Genomic DNA, 25,077 nt, shown 5'->3' with positions numbered 1-25,077 from the left:
AATGAGCTCATTCGTCGAAGTCAGAGGTTTGGAGCAAGGCATAGCGGGCTCTCAGAGCCGAATGGTGGACACGACGCTCTTTTTGGAGGACACTGGACTGGAGCTCCTCTTCCCCCGGAAGATTCTCACCGTGTCAACCCCTATGGGCGGGTCTCGCAGATACAGTCAAGTCTTCCTAAATTGAACCCGCCCTAAATTAAAAACCCTCGCTAAGTTATAATTTGAACCAATTTCCAGCAGCGCTCCAATAACTTATAACATAGACTTTCACCATAGAAATATTAATAAAATATCGCTGGAAGAGGAAGAACAGGAAAAAACATGAGCCTTCGCTAACTTATAACTTATAATTTTCTCCGAGATCGGTCTCCCGAGAATTATAACTTAGGAAGACTTGACTGTACCCGAATGGATTCGAGAAACTTTTTCCTCTCATCTGTCGGAATTTTTCAGCTCCGGAATCTTGTCCGACACGTGACCGATTCATCAGATGAGGCTCGTCTGATCCCACTTCGCCATCCACGAGCCTTTTTCGATGCTCCCTCCGTGAGAGTTTTGTTCAGCTAGAGTCTAGCGTCCAGCTGAACTAACTTCTAGCTGCTATGGGAGATCTAGCTGCTATGGGACTTGCCGTATAAGGAGCTGGAAAACTTTAAGATTCGAGGACTGGGTTTCGAAGCATATGGCATGAGGGGAATTCCTTGGCTATCTAATTGTGAGATCATCGATAAATCCCGAAGTCTCCTACGCGGACACAAACAGCGGTATCCATCCTGCCGTCCACTCAGAAATACCCTGGTAGCGCCGGTGAGACGCTCTTTGTCAGCCCACGGTACTATCTCGGAAGCCAGAATCGCAAAAGCCAGAATCGAAGAAGCCAGAATCGCCGGAGCCAGAATCGCAAAAGCCAGAATTCTCATAAGCCGGAATTCTCAAAAGCCGGAATTCTCATAAGCCAGAATTCTCATAAGCCGGTGCTGCCCCGCATTCGAAGGAATGGACTTGGAGTTAACGATATTGGACTAGGTATGACTTCATTTCTCGCACAAATATTTCTCTGAAATCTGCATTATTACATTTCATCCTCTGATTATGATACGACAGAGATCTTAAATTAAAGCTCACGATCACAATTCTCAAGTCTTCAAGTTGAATCCGACGCAGTGAACATATTCCATCAAACTCTTCGCGCCGGATTCGAATTCGTCCGTCAGTCGAATAAGGCGGTCGTTGAGACTCTTGTACTTCGAGGAGAGCCTCGGTGGGGCTTGTCCTGCCTGGAGCAACAGTCTGTCCGCTCTCCCTTTATCTTCCTGTTTTTTCAGGAAGTTGATCAGTTGGAACAGGTTTACATGTTCTTTCCTGATCGTTCGACTCAACGCGCTATGCCACGCTTCGACGTGATTGGTTGTCCGAGCACCGAAGTTGCGGTAGTGATTCCACAAACTACGTGGAAACACCGACCCATTTTCCAACCAAGTATTGATTACATACTCCTTGAAAACTCCTACTCGTTCATACGCTGGATGATCCGCGGCCGGAGACTCTGCGTCGATTCCTAGCCAAGCGTCGTCAATTCTGTCCAACGGTACCAAGCTGAGGGCAAAACAGGACCGGATGAGTTTCTTGACCGACGGATCGTTGTAGTGAGAGACGAGACCAAGATGCTGAACTTTTCTCCAGAGACTCTGACTAAAATGAAAATTACAGCCTTTGATCTCCGACAGCGGGAATTCGAGTTGTATGGCTCTCAGGGTTGCCACTTCATAGTCTAGCTGGAATGTGCGAGGGGCAAACACCATGCCCTTCGCATCGGCATGATTCTTCAACAGACTAAACATCCTACGATAAGTCTCCTTGGTCTTGTCTGGGAGAAGGAAGAATACGAGCGGAAACATCTGACCCTTGTGGAAAGAATGAATGGTGTACAACTGTAAGAAGAGGTGGGGAACTACTTTGAACGTTCCGTCCATGAAAACAGTGGGCGATTCGCACAAGATACTAAACATTTCGTCGGTGCCGAACGCCAGGATTTTGTCCTCGAGGCCGTCGTCGAACAAGAGGAAATCTTCGTCGCTCAAAGTTTTCCCGTACAAGCCCTCAACGACAATGTCCGTTCGACTCTGAGGTAAAGCCGGTGTGAGCTTTGCGCGAGCCCGATACAAAGAGGCTCGCACAGAGTCGAATGTTGGCAGTGCTGCTCCTATCTCTTCATCTTCGTAGAGACCACGCGAATTTCGCACTTCCTCGGCAAGAACCTCAGAATGAACTCGTTTAACACCTTTATCCTGTTTTTCGAGAACGGCATCCTTCATTTGAGCGGATGCCTGCCTCCTGATGAATTCGCCGGTGTCGGGTGCATGAGTATGCTCGCCAGTCTGCCTTTGGACCATCGGTTCTGGCCATCTCAATATAGTTATTCTTGCTGGACAGCCGTCCCTCCTTTGCTTGATGCATCTGCAGTAAGATGTCCTGCCACCAACCGTCTTCTCAACTTCATAAAGGTAGTTTTCCACGAAGAATTGGGGTTTCCCCTTCGCCGAGAGCACTTCCTTGACAGCCATGACACTCATATCGACTCTCGAGAAAGCGAAGATTTTGATCTACGATGGAAATCGGAACACAGGTTGGAGTGTACGGATCGATGCGATTATCAAGCAAAACCCAATGACAACAATGCGAAGCCCCACTGACAAGGTGTCGAACGACATCACTCTGGAAGCAACTTGTCACGTGTGCATCGCAATACTGTCCCTAAGATTTCGGCGACTGTCCCGGTTTCTGACGATTGCGAGCTATCCTGTGCTACTCAGGGCCAAAAGTAACCTTCCTCGAGCTCGACTCGAAGTTGTCGAGTTCCTCCCGAGCGACCTTGTCTCCGAGAAGAGACGTCGAGACTGGGAATCGACTATCGTGACTGAGATTCGAAATCGAACTGTCCGGGAAGACTACCAAGATTCGGAGATAGACAAACCCTGATTTACTGACTACTCTTTATTCTGCTCTTGGATCATTCTTCAACACATCACCGAGCTCAAACTCATCACTCAGATAATATTCACACAACACTACAGCTCATGGAACGACACAGCCTGTGTTATCAGCTGAAAGATGCAGCGGCCACTCTCGGTGCGACGTTCCGTCTCCTCTGAGATCCCAGAACATCACTTAAGCGACACCTCGCGCGTGCGCGTTCATCGTTCCAGAATCAAAAGCGTAGGCTTCGTTGCGCGTTGGAAGGCACCGTCAGGGCGACGGTCCATCCCGGCTTATGAGAATTCTGGCTCATGAGAATTCTGGCTTATGAGAATTCCGGCTTATGAGAATCCTGGCAAATGAGAATTCTGGCTTATGCGATTCTGGCTTCTGTGATTCTGGCTTCTGCGATTCTGGCTTCTGCGATTCTGGCTTCCGTGTCTGAACCCAGCCCACGACCGAGCGATGTTCTCTAATCATAATAATTGAACACCGTCTATTCCGGCAGCCCTCGGATTCCCTGCCTCCGAATCCTGCTCGAGCATCATCTTTTCGGCCATTTAGGATGTGAGATGCTAAACTGCCATGCCCGAAGTGAAACGATACGATAGAGGTTCCGAGTCCGTTCGCATGAGTTGACGACGGCTGCGGCTCGACTTTCGTCGCGGCATTTCAGCTGAAAATTCACGGTGAAGTCGCGGCTTCTGTGGAGAAAAATCGCGGACACCGTGAATCTTCACTGGTAGGTCACGGCGAAGACGAAAATTGTCATTTCCTTTGAGAGACAAGCGAAAACACTGCGCGGCCGGGAAACATTGATAGTCTTAATTTAAATCAAATCGCTGTCTCTATCGTATAAAAACGGAAGCACACAATTCTGAGCTTCCAGCTTGGGTTCCTTATCTCCGCAACGAGGGACAGCCAAGGTATTGACTACGAACCTATCCTCGACGTCCGTGGTTTCATCGCAAACAATTGCGACTGCTTTTCTGTCTGCGAGGGATGTCTTCAGAACTTTAAGGTGAGCCTCGGACTCTTTCGGCAAATAATCCTGCTTGAGTTTCGTCGCAGACGGTACGTTGCCCGATATTTTTAACTTCGCTTCGAGGAATGCTTTCAAGTTCGCATTGTCCAGCGCGTGCAAATGTATATCGGCGCCTGCGATAGCATCCACCAGAGCGATGAGACTTGATCGTCTTTCTAATTTGTCCTCGGTGAGCTGAGCGAACGATTCGACCAAACTGACCCGTCGCTTCCTTTTCGCTTGAATCCTCAAGAAGTCGCGCTCTTTGTCTATGAGCGGTCGACTTCAAGTGTATTAGGCAGCCGTGTTTCCGGGTGTGATCAACTTTTTCATCGCAAAGCTTTTGTATCGGTACTACACGGCTCACTACAAAATAGAAATCCCCCACTCGATTGGACAGTTCCTTTTGGAAAGTGCTCCGCGCGGTCCTGTGTGTGTCACCAGAGTCGACTTCTTGGTTCTGGGTTTTGTAGCACTGATCGCTGAACAAACGAATTGGAGAATCGCCAGTAGAGCTTCCTCAATCGAACACAGCGCGGCCGGTGTAGACCGCGTAGCCACTCTCAGCGATTTCGTGGCTCCTGACGTGGGAACGTGCATCTCGAATAAATATCATTGGCCGTCGACTGCGTCTACAGGGCTGCGACAGAAAGCTCGAGATACACTCAGTAACGTGATGGATATTCAGGACATGATATCAAGGATATTTAGAGGAAAATAGCATCCCAACTGGAGATTGGGCGCGAATGGGGAAATTCGCGGCCTTACGTGTGGAACGATGAAATTCACGGCTTTCGTCGCGACCGTGAATGCCGCGACGAAAGTCTAGCCCTTATGACGGCTCACCGGGACTCCACCGTGTCTCCGCACATTTCGTCCGGGGTCGCAGGCGGGCGTCCTATGATTTTATCCTCGGACCCACGGACAGGCTGACCCTAATCTTAGTATTCGACTTGGGACTCTTGCTGTGAGATGTGTATCGGATGAGGATCCCTCTGCTCGGATATACTAGCGGACTGCATGAGCCGATTCCGAAAGTTGAGGGACGAAACTGGAAATTTGTGATGGAAGTTACCTCATGACGCCGCCGGTCGCCATTCCTTCCGGGGGACTTCCGTACAATGAAAAAGGCTCTCAGCTTTAGAAGGCTCTCTACCCACCAAGATTGTGTGAAGTAGATCGTAGAAAACTTCGGCGTTTCCACCGTAGTCCACTCATCCGAGTCAAAAGAACTCTCGTCAGCTGGATCTTCGATGGAGCTCGGCATCGATCGATGGATCCATGCAGTGCATCGCTTTGAGATACGTTCGTCTCCGAATAAATAATTGGAGTCCGAAGCGTTTCTGCTGGTATGCTCCCCTACGCGTGGGCTCAATTGATCGAATTTTACATCGGAACATTCGAATCGCCTCAGCGACTCGTTTTCGTAATGCCAACATTCGATCCTCGTTAGGGGACATCTGTAGATATTCTCGAACAAGGATATCCAATCTATGGGTTCCGAGAGTCAAGTTTCATCATGCGGCACACTCGGAATCGAGGCGATCTCGATCATTTGGAAGCATCGATAAAAACTCTGATCGGGGCTTCGCGAGGTCGACCGTGAAGCGTTCGGCTCAGCCACGCATCCCGGTAGGTAGGCTGGCCGTCTGTCCGTCTGTCTGGCTCACTGGGAAGCTGTAACCCAGGAGAATAGCTCGCAGTTCGGTGCGATTCATACTTGCCCAGGGCGCTCGCCAATCGAGCGAATTGTATGCTGAGCAACTAACAAGCCGACTAATGAGATTCTCATTTGCGGAGGCGATGGCACGAGTAGTCTGCTTCGCGGGTACAAGGGGAGCGGCGACTCCGCCTGAAGCATCGAAGACATCTAATGTCGACAATCTACAGACAGCTAATAAACGTGATTGAGCACGCGGAGGGATGCGACATTGCGGATCGTGGCGGAGTAAGCCGACCGGCAACAAAAGCCGGCAGCCTCCTCAGCAACATCAGCTGTTCCCCGAATACATGGAGATACACGGCGTCATGGAGAAGGATCGTAGGAACATCGAAGCGGCGGAGGGAACATGATTTCCCACTCATCGGCGAACATAATCGTCGGTGAGTATCTCTCGTCAGGTTTTTGCATCACGGGCACAATTCTCGTGATCATCATCGAATCTTGATCTCAAAATGAACAAGGAACCTTCAGTACATGATTCCCATCTCCAAGGGCGAGGGGCCATAGGTCTCATCGGATTCGCCCGATGTGGCTACGTCGACCCTCAGTGTACACCACTTTTCTTCGGGTCTGGAGCTCCGTGTTGTCTCAACGAGAGCGTCATGATAGCGCCTCCGGACATTCCATAGGTCACAATCAGCATTTTCAATACTGCCGTGTACGATCCGGGGTAATTTCACGTGTCCAACGGCATTGGTCCGCAACTTGATGGACGGGGTGAGTGATTCTCATAAGTTTGCTGTGGACCAGTCACGATGATGACCCGTCCGTTGCTCACACGCAACGAATAAAGGGGAGCAAGAATCACACGGAGCGGATAGGAGGTGAGATACGGTGATATATGCATCAATTTACTTTCGAGCAGCTACGACTCCCGAAACTCAATTTCGCGGTCTTCCTGAGTGTCTCTCAAGCGTCCAACCTCTATCTCGGCGCGCACACGAGAAAGCCACTGGCGATAGAGATTCAGAGGCGTTTGAGGCGGAGGTAATCCCCGAAAAGAGGATAAGCTGCTTAAGATTCGAGCCGCGGGTAAATCAGCCTTTGGGACTTATAGGACGATTCAATAGATTGCTGATTCGTTATATTGTTCAACGAAAATTCCGCTTCTCGCCACCTCGCTTCTAAGAGAAGCTCTCGGCACTCCGAAATCCCCTGTAGATTGGGTTTGAAACACTCCGATTCCTAGAAAACCGTTCGTCGTTCGAACCGAGCTCGCAAGGAGCTCCCGTCTGTTGCAGGCGGCGAATTCCGTCAGGCTGTCCATCGCGTTCCATCCGTTCTCCCAGCATCCGGGCATGCGTCTCTCGTGATGATGAATGTGACCATCGTGATCACTGATTACCGATCGCCGAGGTCGGAGCCCGTCCAATTATCTCCCGACCAGAACGATGAGAACAAGCGATTTCGCAACCTGAAAATGAGTCGAGACGTCGGGACGCTCTACCCATCCTCCGATGCCGTAGCGACGACCAAAGTTCGGATATCGTTTCCGAGTGAGGGAGTCGTTGAGAAGCTGGCGAGCCTTAACCTACCCATTAACTCGGCTTGCGGAGATGAATTTTCGATTCTCGGTCCGAGAAGCGACTGTTCATCGAAGAGCCCTCGCTGAACATTTGCGTACCCTAGAACCCCTATGGGCTGAAAGAGACCTTCCGACAGAGAGAAATGTCGGAGAGGAGCGCGGCTGAGATCCGCTCCTTTCTGTAGTCAGGATCCTCTCGGCACTTACCGTATGTATTGGGAAGCATATGATGAGTTTCCGTGAGGTTGGGCTCCCCTGGTGACCCTCCGGTGAAAGACTGCCCGAAGGGAAGGTGCGTTCGCGAATCTGCTCTCGAGGCAAAGGCCGACCATTCTACTCATCCGCCCGGTCAGGCCTGTCGGTGAGTCGAGAAGAGAGTCCGAAAACTGCTGGGACGTCTCGCCTGCTCGGCATATCGCATAGCCAACGGTTCGCCTGAATGGGCAAAATTCACGTGCCCCCCCGCCGCCCCCGGTCATGCCTCTCCGTCTGAAGGCCATTCAAGCGAACTTGTGAAGTAGATAGACCCATTCTCATTTAGGTCTGAGCTGTGGAGTCCTCATCAATCAAACCGACCGCAAACCGAGCTTACCGCCGTCGAAATAGGGGCAGCTAGGGCCTCTGATCCTATTCCGATCAAGCGAGTGCAATTTCTGCCCATCGATATGGAACTCTTGCGTATAGAACCGCATGAATGAGATGCCTATATCGCGATGACTATTTTATCCCTACGAGATTGCGGTCCGGAAATACCGGTAGAGAATTTCATTATCATCCTCCTCGGCATCGAGACTCCGATCGGACTCGAGGGCAAGGTAAGGTCATCCACGCCAGGGCATCTTCTTCATATCTCCACATTTCCACATTCTCTCTGTAATGCGCAAGCGGAAAGGATTCGATGAACTCAGTTCTATCCTCTAGGGCAGTCATCAGCAGAAACGTCTTCTCTTAGCTGTTGGTCTTACACTAAGGAGCCGCCGTTCCCTTGATTTAGGTTCTGCGCGGGGGAAATCCGAGAGACTTCATCGAAAGGGCTGGGTAGAATAACTCAGGCCGCTCCTTCGACTTCGAGACCGCTTTGTCAGCTATTTTAGGTCAGCGTCGCTCCGATTCAATCAATTCAATTCAATATAGCGCTTTATTTGTACATAAAGGTATAGTAGTAGTGATAACAATGACGCAAAACACTGCAAGACTTTTCTATGTACCTGAGGGCTTACCGGTATTAACGATGTTGAACAGTGTACTTGGGATCTCTTTGTTGGCGACTCGTGAACAAATACGCCATGCTAACGAATGATTCACAACGTCCAGGCGAGCCAGAGACTTCGGGGTAAGGGTACATTGGCTTCGCAACGCGTTTCGCCGGATGTCGAAAAACAGGGGTGTCGTACCCGGAAGAAGGATCCGTTTCAGGGCACCATGGTCCTGATCTGACAGGGTATCCATAGCCGATGGGAGGGAAAGCGTATCAGCGGCAAGGCTGCAGCGGCGATGGAGGCGAGTATGAAAACGTCGCTGCAAACCCTCCAGCAATTTGATGTGTTTCTTCTTGTAAGGAAACCACACCGGGGAGCAATATAGGAATCGTGATAATACAAACGAGGTATATAGTCTGACGTAGACCTCAGTACTTTTCCTGAGGACCTTCGAAGACCTTCGACGAAGGGTTCCAGAGGAAGCTTGTCCGGCCTTGAAGCCAGTGGTATGAGTTTGGTTTTTGGTGTAGCAGCTCGCAAAGGGGTTCTAATATATAATTTTAAAAAGGAACTGCGAGTGCGAAAAGGGGGAGGGGGACTGAGGGGAAGGTAGGAGGAAAAGGTGAAAGAGCCATAGGAAAAAATGCATTGACGCACTACCCAGAAGAATGGGAAATTCAACTGGAGTGTGGGGCTCATGTACATGATACCCACTAAAAAAACCTATGGCTCTTTACCTGGAGGGAGAGAGCGGATAGTGTTGGATTTGAAGAGTTTCGGATCGTACGTTGGAGGGAAGGCATGAGGAGGAAGGGCATTCCATAGACGGGATGTGCGGGGGAAAAAAGTGGAGGCGAATTGAGCAGTACGATTGTAGGAAAGTTGGACAGAGTAGGGATGCTGCTTGGTACTTTTTCTGGTTACACGGGCGGGGACTTAGAGTGATATATACATAGATGGTATTCATCAAATTTTTTTTCGGTGTACCTTCCGCCCCACTCCCTGTCAATGGACAGTATGAGATTTAGCATGGCATGAGTTTTCGACTTGTCATTTGTTCACGAGTCAGGAAAGTTCCCCCCGCCACAGCACCGGCTGCTCTCGACGATTTACTCGGATGCACGCCCCCTGATATAGGACCCACTACAGATCGTTCACCGTGGTCGGACGGCCTCGTCAGCCGACAGCGAGGTCTGATTCATTGCCGATAGAGCCGCCGCGCCGCATGAGTTCAGAGATTGACTCGATGCAGAGTCAAATATGCGAAGGTGCAGGTCAATGAGGTTCATTCGAAGCTTGTGTGGTGACCCTTTCCATTCCAAACTGCAAGCTGTGAGACCAGCATATGTCCGAACCGACACAGAGCGGAGTCCGACCTTCAGCGTGAGACACCTTCGAAAACAAGCGAAAGCTCATGAATCTCTACCGGCAGCACTGTCGATCGGGGAAAAAAGAATCTTTTACGACTCTGTTCATCCTGTCCATCCGCATTTGGGCTTCATCGCTCTGACCGAGACCTGATTGACTGACCTTCAACTCATTCCGGGAAACGCTCTCAAGCGAAGTCCCGAAATATGCACTCGCCCATCCAATCAGTTTACAGACGAGATGAGAGATATGAATGGGGCAACGATCGGATTCTTTCCCTTGGTCATCTCGGCGGAGTTATCGGTTGCGGACAGCTCAGCGAAATATCAGTTCGGGGCAAGATCTAGAAATCTAGAGCGTTGCCAAAAATAAAACACGTTGATTTTCCCGTATCGGCGGGCTTGGAGATTCTCGTCCGTGTCTTATACTTATCATACCGATTCGGCAAAAAGCCAACGGATCATCCTCATTCAGGGACGGACTATCTCTAGGATGGTGTCCTCGACTAGAAAAGTCAGGAAGGGTTTTCTCGCGGTAAGATTTTCCCGCCTCAGAAATTCGCCTGGCGCGACGGCCTCAAGCAGAGCCCAGATCATAGAGCTTTGCGGCATGGAATATTACGAATCCCGATAGAAATCATGCGAGTTCCTCCCGGCTTAGAGAATGACTTAGTCCTGAAGGAGATCAGTATGCTCGCATCCCACCTGTCCATGGGTTCCCATTGAACCGGAATTCGGCAGATGCGTGACGGCTCTCTGAATGAGCTAACAATATCCTCAAATGAATGCACGGGACTCGGGCCGACCGACAAATCGTATATGCTTTGCTCGACTGTTTAGCTGCTCATCAAGTTCTTCAGTCATCAAGCGACTCGAGAGAAATCGGGAAAATTAGGATCGTAGCTTTCTCGAGGTCGAGCACCCCTTATCCAATAATGGCGCCCGCAGTCTTGAGTTCATCTCGAGCACTGATCCGACAGCCTCGTGTCGTTGGCTATCGGATAGCGGGATTCGGGGTGTTTGCAGATTCGACTCAAGACGCGAGCGACCCATACCGGCTTCATCTCAACTTCGTCAACTTCAGGCGAATGCCGCGTCAGCCGGATAAGCCATGGCAAGAGAACCTGATCTCGAAAACTCCATAGGGGAGGCTTCGCGGAGCTCAGACTCGCTCAGGTAAGAGAACCAAGCCTGTGGAGACGCGGTTGCAGGCTGCCGATGTGGGAAGATCACGTCTCACCAAGTAGTTCTTCCAGGTGACGGGAACTCTTGAAAGACTCTCCTGTTTCACCATCAATCGAATACCCCCTCCATTGGCTACAGCGGTCATGCCGATCCAGGGAGGGTAACCGAGGAGAGCTCGTGTCAATGGATTCCAGCTCCGAAAGTGGCACCGACAGATACTATCAATCTTCGGACAGATTTGCATTTCATCGCCGTTCCGGTTTTCTTCGGCGAAGTTTCGGAAGGGGAACGTGGAAGTTGCCGCCGACTTCGCTTATCCGTGAATCCACCCTATACATAAATAGCGAGATGACTGACTTGAGCATATAAGGGGAAGGAAATCGCGACTATAAGAATCCCGGGGAGCAATCTACAGGATTCCACGCACTCGAATCGATAGAACGCAGATCGAGCGCAAAATTGCTCTGGAGCTCCTCATGGTCTTTCGATGGATCATCTTTGGAAATCTCGGCAGCTCCGTTAATGAATGCTGAAGGTCGATGGATAAATATTGCTCACCGCAATGAACGGGAACCACACCGACAAATGTAGTCAGTTCGTGTCTTGCGTAAGCGATGAGATCAAAACGCTGCCCTACTCGAATATCGGGGAGGAATCCCGCGGCTCCCACGATTCATTCATACGAAGCCCATGCTCGTTTATGAATCAGGACGGGGCCTCCGAGGCACGTGTCGCACCGGATTCACCGACGTCAATAAGCACGGTGCGATCGTAGCCTGTCCTTTACTCTGTCGCGTTTGATAAATAGAAACTCAATCGCCTCCACATGATCGTATACCAGACTTCATCCCCGGGCATCCTCCATTGTCGGCGTGGTCTTCGGATTTCCGCGATCAATAGCTACATCATGTTTCAATGGTCTCCCGGACCCTGGACACACTGACTCCCCTAGGTGGTAGGACGTCGGGCTTCCGTAGCCCCGAAATAACAACTTGTTTGCTTGGCGCTCGTTTCTGCTGCTGCTGCGGCTCCCGCTGCTCCTCATCATCACGCGGAGGACAAAGAATGCCGGTCGTGTTTACGGAAAACTCGCTCGCTGTGACCGCGCTTGGCTGACCAGCACGGTTCGCCTTCGCCCGCTTCATACCAGCTCCGAGTTTTTTCCTGACAAGCATGCGTAGGCTGTCGGCAGCAAATCTCTCCAGTCCGATGCATTCCCTACAGGGATGATTTGCGGAGCTGCTGAAGTTGACGGAGGAAAACAGCTCTTTGAAGGGCTGTTCAATCGAATTTGGGCTGAGGAACAGAAACAGACGAACAGGCAAAAACCAGACGGGCACCAAGATGGATTCCACCGGCGTCCGATTCGCCGGAATAATCTAGCTGTCTCCCGAGAATCTTCATTGAATCCGTCCTCATCGCATCCGCTTTCGTTTCCGGTCGAATATGAGCGAGAAACCAGAGTCTATTCACGCGCCGCGTTCCTACTGCAGAAATGAAGAGTGTTCACCGGGAGCAGGCGTGCAAATGATTCGTGTGATGAAGTGCGGCGCGGAGCTTCAAGTCGGATAGGGAATTTTCGCAGATGCCAACCTCTGAGCCTCTAGCTCAAATTTCCCCGTGCGGCGCCTAACAAGCTCTTTAGTGACCGGTATAAGCTCGGCTACATCTTGCTCTAATTACGCGGGCCGCTCTTCCTTTGTGAACCTTGAAGGCAGCTCCGTAACAAAGCCCTTTGAAATTCTGACCCTCCTCCTTTGAAATTTTCAACTACGTCGACGTTCGTTCGCTCAATCCATGGAGGGGCATCGTATACCGATGGGGAGCGGTAGGTTCGCTTCTTTCAGCGATCGCTCCTCGATGGTAACAAGTACCCCGGGAATCAACACGAGCGGAATGAGTATTATTACTTATCCCGCCAGTGTTGATGTCAAGGCACACGCACGGAAGCTCCTCCGAGCGATGATTTTCAGGCTTCCACCGCCAGCAGAGCTCTTCGGGCAAGAGCCTCCGTTCTGGCACGTTTTCGATCCTCCTTTTCCAGTCATTCTAACGAGCACTCGTTCGCGACAGTGTTCGCGACGAGCCTCCCGCCCGTTCGATTTAGTGGTTTTCGATCTCATATCATTCAAGGATTTAATTTCGGATTAGGAACATACCACACGAAACTAGAATTCCTCTCCGACGATTTCTTTAGAGACTCGGACGGTGGGAAGCATCAATCAAGCGTCTGGAATCGGTGAAGAGTACTCCGCTAGAGTTATTGAGACTGATTCCCCGGGATATATGAGTGTCGAGATTGCGTTGAAGAGTCGTTACCAGCGGTACGGAAATGGAGGGTCGTTCAGAGTATAGTCACGTGATCGATGTTCCGGGTGCCGAAAGCAGATGACTAGGGCCTGGAACTTCAGGCACTAAAAAACCCTAGAAAAGGCGGGCAAATAGGCGCTGAAAGGCGACAGAAAAGGCACCCAAACTAGGCAGAAAAGGCACTTGAAATCAATGAAAAAAACATGGGATTCAGGGTTCTAAAGATAGAGGTATGCGGGAGAAAACGAGGGAGACGAACATATGCGGTCCGTGAACAAGCTGGACCGTTTATTCCGACTTTTGAGGGTTGCACATAGCTATCATGTGATATTTAGCGTTATCGGCGGTGAGACCGTGCCTTTGATCGGAGAGAAGCGCTTTGTAGCGCGAAAATGAACGCTCTACGTCCACGCTTACAATCGGAGCGTATTTATAACAAGAAAGCTCCATCGGCGACAGCTGTGAGATACGAGGGTGGATGTCTTCGCCTAGAAGAGCGTCTTTTATTTTTAAGAGAATGCCGTAGCCCGTATTTTTTTCCATAACCATCCTCAGTTTCGTTTTGATTAAGTCGGCTATGGGACCCTTAGCTGCCATGATTCGTTTTTCGGCTTCTTCGAAAAAACCGATCGAAGCCGTCAGCGATTGCTTAGTGCATTCGAGGCTCGTTATGTAGCTGGGGAGACTCGCGAAGTAGGAGGCCATGAAAGTCAATTGTCGTTTCAAGTCCCCGTTCGCCAGCAAGTCTTTCGACTTGCGGATAGCAGCGGCCTCGTCGGTCTCAAGATCGAAAATCACGCTCTTGATACTATCGTGATTCGTTGCGTAGTACAGGGCGGCGGACATCCATGTCCCCCAGCGCGTTACAACCGGCTCGGGGGGTAGAGCTAAGCCCGGCGCCTTGGCTCGGAACACGCGGATCCGTGAAGGAGCCTTCAAAGAGACTTTCTTAACATTGGCGATGAGGGAATCTACCTCCGGGAACAATATACGAATTTCTCCGCAGACACGGTGGATACCGTGAACCATGCAAGTAAGGTGAATCATGTTTGGGAAAACTACCTTCAAACCCTTTCCCGCCTTTCTCATGTAAGGCGCCACATCAGACACGAAAAGTGGGACTCTTTCATGTTTGACTCCGCTAGGCCACAGAAGATTCAGTGAGTTTAAGAACGTTTGAGCGACTGATGCGTGGTTCGTGTGTTCTACTACTTCTGACCCTATTAGGAAAGCATCTGAAGGTTGTTCAGGACTCAGGGTGCCAATCACCGTGTTGACTACATATTGTCCTTTCGCGTCAGTTGTTTCGTCCACCGAAACCCAAATACTGCTTTCTTTGAATAATGGAATGTTCGATTCGACTAGCATTTGACAGAGATCCACACTAAAGTGGCTCTCCTTGTTCGATAACTCCAAGAAGTTCTCTCCAAACGAGAGAATTCACGTGCTGCTGGATGAAGTACTTTTTCCCCGTGTTCATGACCTCCTCACACACTGGGTACGTGAGAACGATTCCATCGGTGGTGAAGAGCTCAGCTCCGGATTCCCTCACATAACGATCCAGCCTCGATTCCAAGCACAATTTTGGCTTCGGCATTTCGAACAATTTTTGCTTAGAAACAGCCGAAAACAAAGCGGAACGGAAGATTTCTCAGTGCGAAACTTTCACACGCGGAGATCACATGGAGAAGACGACTGCCCAGCTGTTCGGGAAGCATTCGTTCGACGCGTGAATTGGATGTGAATGGCGCCCGTCGCCGTTGACTTCGAATCAGCGTGACTTCGATACGCATGTGTCGGAGCCGCTCAATCCGCAAGCTCCGCATATCTGATACGCCTTCGAAGATCCATGGAGCCTCGCTGTCAGCTCGGAGAATGATAATTCGCGACGTCCGGCATTCTCTTGTGATGGACCGCATATTTGGGACAGAAAAGGCAAAATGCCTGCAGGAAACGTAAAATAGGCGGAATGTCGCGAAAGAAGCCGAAGAAGGCAAAAAATGCATTTATGGCATTTTGCCTGAAGTTCCAGGCCCTACAGATGACTCTTAGGAGATTCATCGTGCTACTCCAAGAGTTTGGAGTTCCCTTCTCCCAATTGCAGTCCTTCGAGCTTGAATCTTCTGACGACAACGATCTCAAAATCAATTCTTCACGATGAAATTCTTCCCTCCAAGCTCGCGGAGGAAACCTCATCGCGCGCTTCGAATGACGTCAGGAAAGCGAGCATCGATTGGACGTGTTGAGCCTAATCAATATCAAGACGACGGCGCGACGTAGGCCGCTGGTGAGTAGTGTACAACTCCGTGAGAGCTTTCACTCGGTGACCGGAGTGAAACAAGAAGCGATCAAGGTCAGCTGGAGACATTTTTCAACTGGATATGTGGAGAACGATGAGCTGGATGGGACAATCGCCATCAACAATATTCTGCCGTCGATTCAGTTTTCAAAACGCATGGCGTTCGATTGGGTTCTGATTCCTGGATCCGGATTCGGGAACGCGATTCACATCGCTTCCCGAGCTACGGGTGCAAGCTCGTTCGCTGGAAGGCCCCTTTCGTAGTTAGCGCAGTTTCGGCAGCTTTCCGCTCGAATCGCTCTGAAACTAAGCATGAGTATACAGCAGTTTCAGAGCGGTCCCTAGCCAGTTCGCCTCGGAAGCCTCGGCCGTATTATTCGATGGTGGACCTAGACATCACAGCTGGACAGCGGGGGTAAGAGGGTGTCGTTCCCACGTCACCTTCGAGATGTGACAGCGACTGACGGCTTCGACGGTGCAGTTGTATAGCACGGCCGTCAAACTGGAGGCTGAGTTATGCCGGTTTCGGACTCTGAAGTGACTGGCAAGTGATTTCTCAACCCTGAATGCTGGTTCTTATATCGAGCATGTGCTTGGCGGATTTCGGCATCAAGTTTCGTCGTCGGAACATCTCCTTAGTGTCCTCTTCCGGATGTCCTCTTCCAAGCTCTCAGGGGGATATTGTGCTCGAGGACTCGAACGTTACCAAAATCGGATCGCTAACGTCAAGGAAGTCGGTCGCGGCTTAGTCCCTATAGCTCCCGTAACTCCATCGCGTGAGAGGACGGAGCTCGAGCGGTGGGGACGTATGTCCGTGAGGGTTCCAGTTAGATAATTCATTGAGCGGCTTCAGTAGCGGCTGCAGGAAAGTTGGAGTGGTCACGTGCACGGTTTCCGGATCCCGCCGATCCGGATCGATCGCGAATCCTGTCGGAATAGCAGGTTTCGATCTGGTCCATCGCTTCAATTTAGCGAGCTGACCCACAGAATATTTTCCGAGACAATTATAGAGCAATCCCACGGGAGTCCAACATTGAGCAATCCAGGACATGTTTGAACAAGTTACTATGAAACCCACACGTCATAAATTTCGATAGACAGCTCTGATTAGGTTTGAGCACAGCCAGATGATCCAATATACGGAATTAGGTCTGTGGAGGTGTAGGGCGCTGCGCAGAGTTAAAATTCGAGCCGAATCTGGCTGATGAGTCCGCTGACTGACCCACGTAGGCGTATGATGCTTGGATGCATCTCAAAACATCCGGAACGTCGTACACTTGCGTCTCGAGGTCAGGGTGCTGAGGTCTCGAGTCGAGTATCAGCATTCAGGGAGACGGAGAGCCCTCATGTCGCAAAAAATTCTTAGGTGATCGCACGAGGTGCGAAGTCCCAACCCTCATTCGAGTGAGATACGCCTTCGAGGCCGCATAGGGCAGTGAATGGAATGGGAACTGATCGCCGGAGACGGATTCAGGGTCATTGGCATGTGACTGTGGGCGGCTTCTCTGGCGCTTATTGCTTAGCTAGATAACATTCCGGAATTATTTCGAGTGTGGATTCTCGACAAGGGACGAGTCGACATTCGGAGTGAGGTATGTATATTCGGGGTAATGCCATCTCTCTCGGCGGGGGTCTCTCCGGGCGCCGCGCTCGCACGATTGGGAGGATCATCGACTCTATGTGGTGAGCTTCACAAGACATCCCCTGCGCGAGAGCGATCTTCGTTCCAGAGGGAATTCCATTCACTGGAGTAGGAATCGAAAAAGATGATCTCGCTGATGCCCGTCAGCGCTGCGTCGGGAATAGATTTCCGTTTCCACATTGGAGTCTCTCGTCGAGTCGTAAATCTACATTAGTTATGGGTTTTCCCTGCGCGAGAAATGTCCGTGTCACCATTTGTTCCGGGAAGAACTCTGAACACGGAACAAACGTTTGTATCAACAAAACGAGCATTCGCTTCTCCGAGGAGCTTGAAGCTTTTTGTTTGCACAACTTTCAACGGCGAACCCTTGGTTCTCAGCGCCACTGATTCGCAACAATGCCCACTGATTCATTGTAATGATAGCCTCCTCCGAGTGTGTGTTTGTTCCTCTCCGAGGCTTCGCAAACATTTGAGACTCAGGCGTTTGCTGTTTTCGCAGTATTGGGAGAATCCCAACTTGAGCTCGAGCCTCGGTGTCCATCAATCGGCTATCGAGCTGTATTTCCGCAGTTTTCCCGAAAAGTCAATCGATTGTCGTCCGAAGCTTACGCTTATCCGGTTCCGTCTCCGATCTCCACCATTCATATCATTGGCCACTCCCCAATTATCTCGTCCCTCATGAGGAGTCACGAGGATTCCATGAGAATACTCAATGAGCTTGCGGCTTCGTCCCGCACACAGTCAGAGGAAACGTAGTTTGACGGCGCCAGGTGGCGATACCCTTAGAGCGAAAAGGGAATAGACTCCTCTCAACCGACTCCTCCGGGACGAACCTAGGACTTCTATCGGGTTTCGTCCCGGTAGGCCACAATCTCCATCCCATTGTTACCTGAAGACCTACACGACTGATGCTTTCCTTGTGGCAGACTCTCGTCTCCAACGCTGGAAATGTCCCTCGGCGCGATTTCCTTTGTTTATGGAGCCTATGACCTTCGCTCCCCTGCTCGCAACTTTCCAGAGTCTCGAACAAAGCCTCGTCTTTTAGCTCTAGAAGAAGAAAACTCTCCAGCGCACAGCTGTGGATGGCACTGTTCCCCCTCCAAATGACGTCATAGGGGTGCGACGAAAAAAAAAGTTGCAAAAAGAACTAGGTCCCTTGGGTCGCGCGTCGGAGATCCCGACGTAGCTCGCAGACATCACCGGCGGCGTCGACGACAAGCTTCTCAGTACCGGTGATACTCGGAAGTTTCTCTGTCGTTTCTTCTCGGCACTCTCCTAAGACGATGGCAGACCGATCTACTGAAACTGTGTACAAGCTCCGAATGCACTAGACTACAGTGACTTCCTCGATGGCGGCGTCGAAGGCGGCGAGCTAACGGAGAGATCAGTCATTCGCCACCCATCGACGCTGATGCCGATGCTGCTGCACTCGACAGTGGGTCGAATCTCCCCGATATTAGCTGCGCAGCCTCATCGTGATATAATTCTCCGGAGCGTGACTGTGTGAATATCGTGTGCGTCCTGACCCGGAAGCTATCGGAGGTGCCTGCCATCATCCTCCGCATTGTGGATCCACGAAGGAATTCATTGACGAGTCGCTTGTCCCGCCGCCCGCGCGCAACATTCCCCGCCAGAGCGTCTAGCCCGTGAATCGCGATGCGATGTCTGTCGGTTCGCGGTGCAAGGCGTCCGTGGACGCCCTCGCTGAGCAGTGGTTTTGTGCGGTGACTTGGGGCAGGCAGTTCGCTCGGAAGTTGCTTCCGGGATATGAGTGTTCGAGTCGATCTCCACCGGTTAAATATCTCTTCTCGGAACCTCCGGACTGCGCGGGCTGCAACAGTTCCTTGAGAACTAGGCCGCTTCGGTGAGCTACTACTATCTGCTATTATGTAGGCTCCACTCTGGCTAATATTATGTAGGTACCCTGCTTCGACTGTTCCCTGATGAAAGCTCGTCAGGAACCGCTCAGTCATTCTGACGGATGACTCCGCTCGTCTGTATCTACATTCAGGTGTGGACAAATCTGGGTACCTAGTCTCGAGCGGAAGGTTTGTCGATATTTCGAAATAATCAGCGGCGTAAAAGCGCCACTTGGAGGTGGCCTTTTTCCGACGGTATTCTTAGTTTCCCCATTTCAGCTACTCCGATCAGGCACATTTCGATTCTGGAATTTCTGGAAAGAATTTCATCCTGTTCCGATGCGAGCTCGGTTCCTTCCCCGCGCACCTCCCACTAGGGGGAAAACGGAACAGAATACCCGAACGAATTATCCTGATGGTATTAAGCCGATTCCCCTTACGTCGCGTCGTCGAAATTGACTCGGTACTGCCTTGCACTCTCCTCAGCCGAGATAGCGAGTGGTGCCCTGGGGGGAGAGACGCAAAGGTAGACTTTTTGACGATAATCGAAAGCTGCGGTCAATGCTGAGAAATGAATGAAGCATGGGTCGGCCCGCGTTAGAGCTGTCGCTCGGCGCTCAAATAAGGTCACGCTTGTCATCCCGGTACGCCGACGACGATGAACGTTTGGGACCTGTGTCTTTGACGTGAAGACATTCGGAGGCAAGGGAATGATAGGTTCGGCTAAAGCTCGGCCGATAGGAACATCTATGACACAGCGATCAAGCTGTGAGATAGACCATTCGATAGACGAACCAAGAGACAAACATAAAGGCAGTTTCGTCGCGCTTCAACGCCTGGCCTTTATTGTCTGATCAGAGCATTTCTGCCTCACAGCCCGTAATCGCCTCGATCGCCGACACAGATGACTTCCTCTTTAACATCAGAAGTACAACAAACGAAAAGCACCTTTCTCTTCCAACCCGATTCTCGTCTAGGAAAGACCTGCTGCCGACTCGTCGAGACCGCTGAGTCGACGAACCCGTCAGACAGAGCAGTCGAGGACGCCAAGGTGGACGAGCTATCGCTTCATCGGGGTAGGGGTCGGTCTGATCGAGTCGTGACTCACGGTCACGCTCCACCTAGCAAACCTCATCAACCTTGTGGACATTGAACAGTTAGGTCCCGATCATCGGGAACTTCGTTCAAATCGAGCTCGACGATTTCCGTAGACGGATAATTCCCTCAGCGAAGGCGGAGGCTCAGGATTCGCGTAAAATACGCCCTCGGGATCATCAGGAGGATGGAGAGAATTCACAACGGAGATCCGGGACTCTTGGCCGTATATTGAGCCTTTCAAGCATGAGGTTTGTCCGAGTTGCCATGTGAGCTCAGAATAGAAGGGTTCCGTGTCACTCGAGCCACAAAGAACAGAAAGCCGTTCCGCGGAGCGTCATTGCACTGAATATTGATGGCACAACACGATGACGCAAGACTCAAGTATCAGGATGAGAGTTCTGAAATTTATTCAGCATGCGATCCGAGTTGCAGTTCGTCAAGACCGGCGGAAGGAGGAAGAGCCTAGGAGAGCTCATGATGATCATCAGCTGAGACACAAACGGTCGGATATCTGGCGCTGTCACTCACAGACGGCTTGTGCTTCGCAATTCTTGCGTTGGGAGTAAGTACGAATTTGAATTTCTGCTCCATTCCGGACACTCCGGAGCCGACGCCCTGACATGACCGTTCCGATATGACCCCGAGGTCTCTCAAGTCGTTGATTTCACTGCTGAGAACGGTCAGCGTGTCCTCTAGTCATCAACTGGCCGGGCCGGCCGGTTGGGACGCGAAGGAAGCGAGTTTGAACGTGGAGAGCTTCTTCTCGGGCAAGATTCGTCCCACGAATGTTCCTCTCACTTGCGTTGAAGAGTACACTCAAATCCGCTATAAATCATTTTAATGATCGTGTAAACAAGCTTCCCCTGAACGCGCCCGAACCAGCTCGAGACATCAGAAATCGATTTCTCTCTACACTCAGGGACTCCGAGGTTTCCCTCTACCTTAGAGCCAGAAACGACCACCACCCGAGTCTACCGAGCCCACATTGCCACTTTTTGACGAACCGGTATCAGGGCCGGATCGGTGATGGTCATCCGCGACAAGACTCTGGATCGAAGGAAAATGCGGGAGTTTCCGCGGGCCAGCCACAAGACACGAGCAGCCAAGTTTTCCGTGAATCTCTCGTGAGAGCACCGAAAGGAGGTGCGTATAGTCTGCGGGAGGACTCATCGATGAAGCTCGCCGGTATCCTCTGACGCTATGGATTTTCCGTTCAAGATACTCGAATGAGTGGGCTTCCGAACATTCTTCGGTTTCGTATTTAGAATCGAGGAGCATTTATTTTCTCCGAATGTTTCCCTGACCGGATGCGTGGCAACAGTCACGAACCCGCAAGGAGATTCCAAGCATATGTCAAGGCCGAGTACGGAGGCGAAGCGGTTTTGAAGGTTGGCATGCTCATGTAGTATAAGCACGATTCGACTCTCGCCGACCACAGCAGTGGACGGGCCCTGTCGTCTCAGAGAGCCGCTCTCGCTACATTTGTTTTCCTCCCGGAAGGGTCCATCATCGAGAAGCAAAGCAGTCAATCACGGCCGTGTTTAGCTGATTCGGTTTGTTTGGCAACCTTGCCATCAATTCTGACAGCCATTCAGGTGGTTCGAATGATCGCTCGGTCGCTCGGTCGTCCATCCGTCCGAGCGTCGCTAAGCCGCCGAGTCATTCAACCGAATATTCAGAATCTCTGTGAGCACCGATATCCGACGTTTCCCTAGCGGAAACAAAAAAAGAAGAGCCGAACAGATTGAATGAGGAGACGCCTGTACAGACAGCGATGATGATGGCGTCCTTCTGCGCGTGTTGACTTTCCGCGGGGATTCATCGTCGCGTCGGCAGCGCTCCGTATGTGTCAAGTGGAAGCGCAAACTCCCCAAGGACGCGCCTGAGGAAGATCAACAAGTGGCTGCGGTTTCGCTGATGCCGTACCAGGCAGAAGCGATTATCTTCAGCGAGCAGCCACTTGCGTGAGAGCTTCCCGAAGATGCGTCGCGACTTCCCGTACGACCGGTGGCGCAGCTCTCATTCAGTTCTAGTGAGTTTTTTTTCTGCGTCCGTCTGAGGGAATCGTACTCGTTGAGATCAATGAGGTATCCCGACCGGGTCAAGGGATCGGGACTGTGCCACAGGCGGGCGCGATGGCGCTGGGCGGTCTGGGAATGGGTCGGCGGAGAGCATTCCGACGGGAAGGGTTCCTGAGAAAGGGACGTAAACATGTCATCGGCGCCCGATTCGGAGGAACAGCGTGCAGTCTGTCCCGTGCGCACGCGCTCAGCGATAGTGGTGCTGTTCAATTGGTCCGCGCTAGGATTCCAACTAGTAAGGATTGAGAGCGTTCCTTTACGTGCACTCGGTTGTCAGTGCGCCCGCACTCCCGGGGGAGAAGCAGAGTGGGTGGAGAAATCAGTGCGCAGTGGCCGCTCGGTCGGCAGGCAGGCAGGCAGGCGGCCAGGGAGGCAGCCGGTAGAGCCGCCACCCGCTTAAACACAAAGAAAGAAAGAATCCTTGCAAACAAACAAAACAGACCCACGGACAGGTCTGGGAAGGAAACAAACGTTCTCGGCGATTGAGCGCGCTCCAACTCAAGGGCGGTGGCGCATACGCACACCCGCTCGAACATACATACAGACTCACATGAGACAACACACGCAGAAACTTATTTTGGCCATTGTCCTGTCTGTCACCACGGGCAGCAATCGAACAATCTGCTCCGAAAACTTCGAGTTCCTTCGTAGGATGAATGGTGTATCCCACAGTTTGTGAAACTGCAGCGGGAGAAAGCGGGGAACTTACTGTCGTCGATGTGCGCTCTATGTGTGATCGGCTCTGGATTGTTGTGCTGTGTGGAACTCTCGTGCTAATCTCGATCTCAGTGTGCGTTTACAAACTAATTGTTGTCATTTCTAGCGTCGAGTGGACAATTCATCCTGCGCTCACCGATCGTCTTGGGTATGTTCGATCGAACTGTCCGATCGAACAGTTCGATCACGCCGGCACTTATGCTTAAACGTACATAGTGGCGCGATAATGCGAAGTGTACGCCGCGCTGATCCGTCGGAACTCCCGGAGGTTTGATGGAGCGCTCCCGGGACCTGGCGCCGCCGGATGGTTACCGGACGGGGAAAAATTCGCCTTCTGGGGAAATGCACGACCACCTTGAATGGCGTGTCTATTCTTACCCTGCGTCACTGGACCGGCTTGGCACCCCCGGTGGATTCTCCAATACCTGTTGTTGAGACACGCGGCGAGCTGCATCGTTATCGACAGAGACCCGCATTTTCTATGAGCGCTCGAGTCACGGGCCGAGGAAAACACGTCGGTACGTCCGTCGGAAATCACTTCAATCTGTGTTTCGGCTCGAGCTCGCTGCCGGGATCCGTGGGAGTTGTTGATCCGGTCCCCGACGTCGTCGATCCCAGTCAGACAATCTCGCGGAACATTGGACATCCCAAGCTTGTGAACGACCAAAAAATCAGTAGTCGGAAGCAGAGATGACCGACCGTCAGTCAGTCAGTCCGTCCAATCGACCGACCACACGGATAAGGAAAGCCCATGTCGAATTTAGAGTCGGAAATCCCAGGTGACGGAGAAATTCGCAGCACAGTTACTCCTTCATAGCGGATGCCATCTGTCGCTGCGTGTTGACTTCGGCTTGATCGATGCTTTGAACTTGACATGAAGGCCTTGAAGGTGACGGAACGTGAGCGGAATTTCATTTCGCTAACAGCCAGCTCGCTCTCTCGGGCGCTCGCTCGCTCGCTCGCTCGCCCGCACACTTGTCCGTCCTCTCTGCTGGAGAATCGTGCTTGACTGCTCATTTTCTGCGGTTTAAAAGAGCTCTAATAGGTCGTCGTCAGCGAGACTCGTCGTCTCGAACTTGCCATGCGAGGAAGGAACGTTCCACGGCGCAAGCTTTCGGTCGGTTCCGCTTCCGGAACCGTTTTTCTCCCGTCCCAATCAGCTCCGCAATGGATCACTCGCGGATTGTTGGAGGGAAATTACTCCGATGACGACCTCATCCGTTCGGCCAAGACCAATCGATTCAGATACAAGATACGTGTCCGGATTGTCCCCTCATCCTTCATCGGGATTCCGCTGATGTTTGATCCGAGTGGCTTCTCCTGGCTCGAGATAACTCCGCACCGAATGAGAATTCAGGACGAGCCGGACAAAAGGTACATCATCGCCTCGATCTGGAAATTCATGAGGACGGCCGGCTTGCGGCGGTACACGCCGTGCGGCGGCGTTCAAAGCGATCGAGGAGTGAGACCGAGTTTCAATAAGTATCCGAACGATCTAGCAGTTCACCGGAGGCGGCACCTCGTCTCTGCCGAGCGTTGCTCAGCCGAGCTGAGCATTCATGTTTCCGCCGTTTCTGCTTCCGTCGGGCGCTCAGACGGGCGACCCTTCGTACCGCAGCTCTCGTCGTCAGTTCGCTCGGATCTCACTGCTATTGAGGTCAAATCAGTGAAAATTTTCTTTTGAGAGAACTCTCCTCTAAGAATTCCAAGTCCGCTGGCGAGGGTTCCAGCCTCGCATCCCACAAAGACTCTGGCATTCACACATAGACTGCCTGTCCGTGGAAAAAAAAATCAAGGATGTCCCATCTCGCTCAAGACACGAGACCGGAAGGACCCACTGGAGTTCATAGCAGGTCTGGAGGGCGGACTTAAGTGTTGGGCTGGCGCGCGGCGTCCGTAAGTCGCGCAGAAAACTGGGGCGAGCGCCCGGAAGAGAACCACGATGACCACCGAAATCCTCGGCCGGCTGTAAATTTCCGCGTGAGTGTCGCTACGCTGCATCTCCGCCGAGCCCTCCGAGCAGTGCTGTCGGAGACGTTTTCATCCCGCGGCCCGCGACCGATCCCAGGGAG

At 51.6% G+C, this 25,077-nt stretch overlaps 1 protein-coding gene across 1 annotated transcript; it reads right to left on the bottom strand.

The window, feature by feature from the left end:
• Nucleotides 1–1,136: 1,136 nt before the first annotated feature.
• Nucleotides 1,137–2,573, bottom strand: LOC108864260 (uncharacterized). Its single transcript, XM_018639531.1, has one exon. It carries the CDS (start codon nucleotides 2,571–2,573, stop codon nucleotides 1,137–1,139), a length of 1,437 nt encoding a protein of 478 aa, XP_018495047.1.
• Nucleotides 2,574–25,077: the final 22,504 nt, after the last annotated feature.

This window comes from Galendromus occidentalis, unplaced genomic scaffold, assembly GCF_000255335.2.
Source record: "Galendromus occidentalis unplaced genomic scaffold, Mocc_1.1 scf7180000077442, whole genome shotgun sequence".
Taxonomy (NCBI): domain Eukaryota; kingdom Metazoa; phylum Arthropoda; class Arachnida; order Mesostigmata; family Phytoseiidae; genus Galendromus; species Galendromus occidentalis.
Note: the sequence above shows the minus strand (reverse complement) of the source record. Positions and strands in the feature narration are given on the sequence as shown.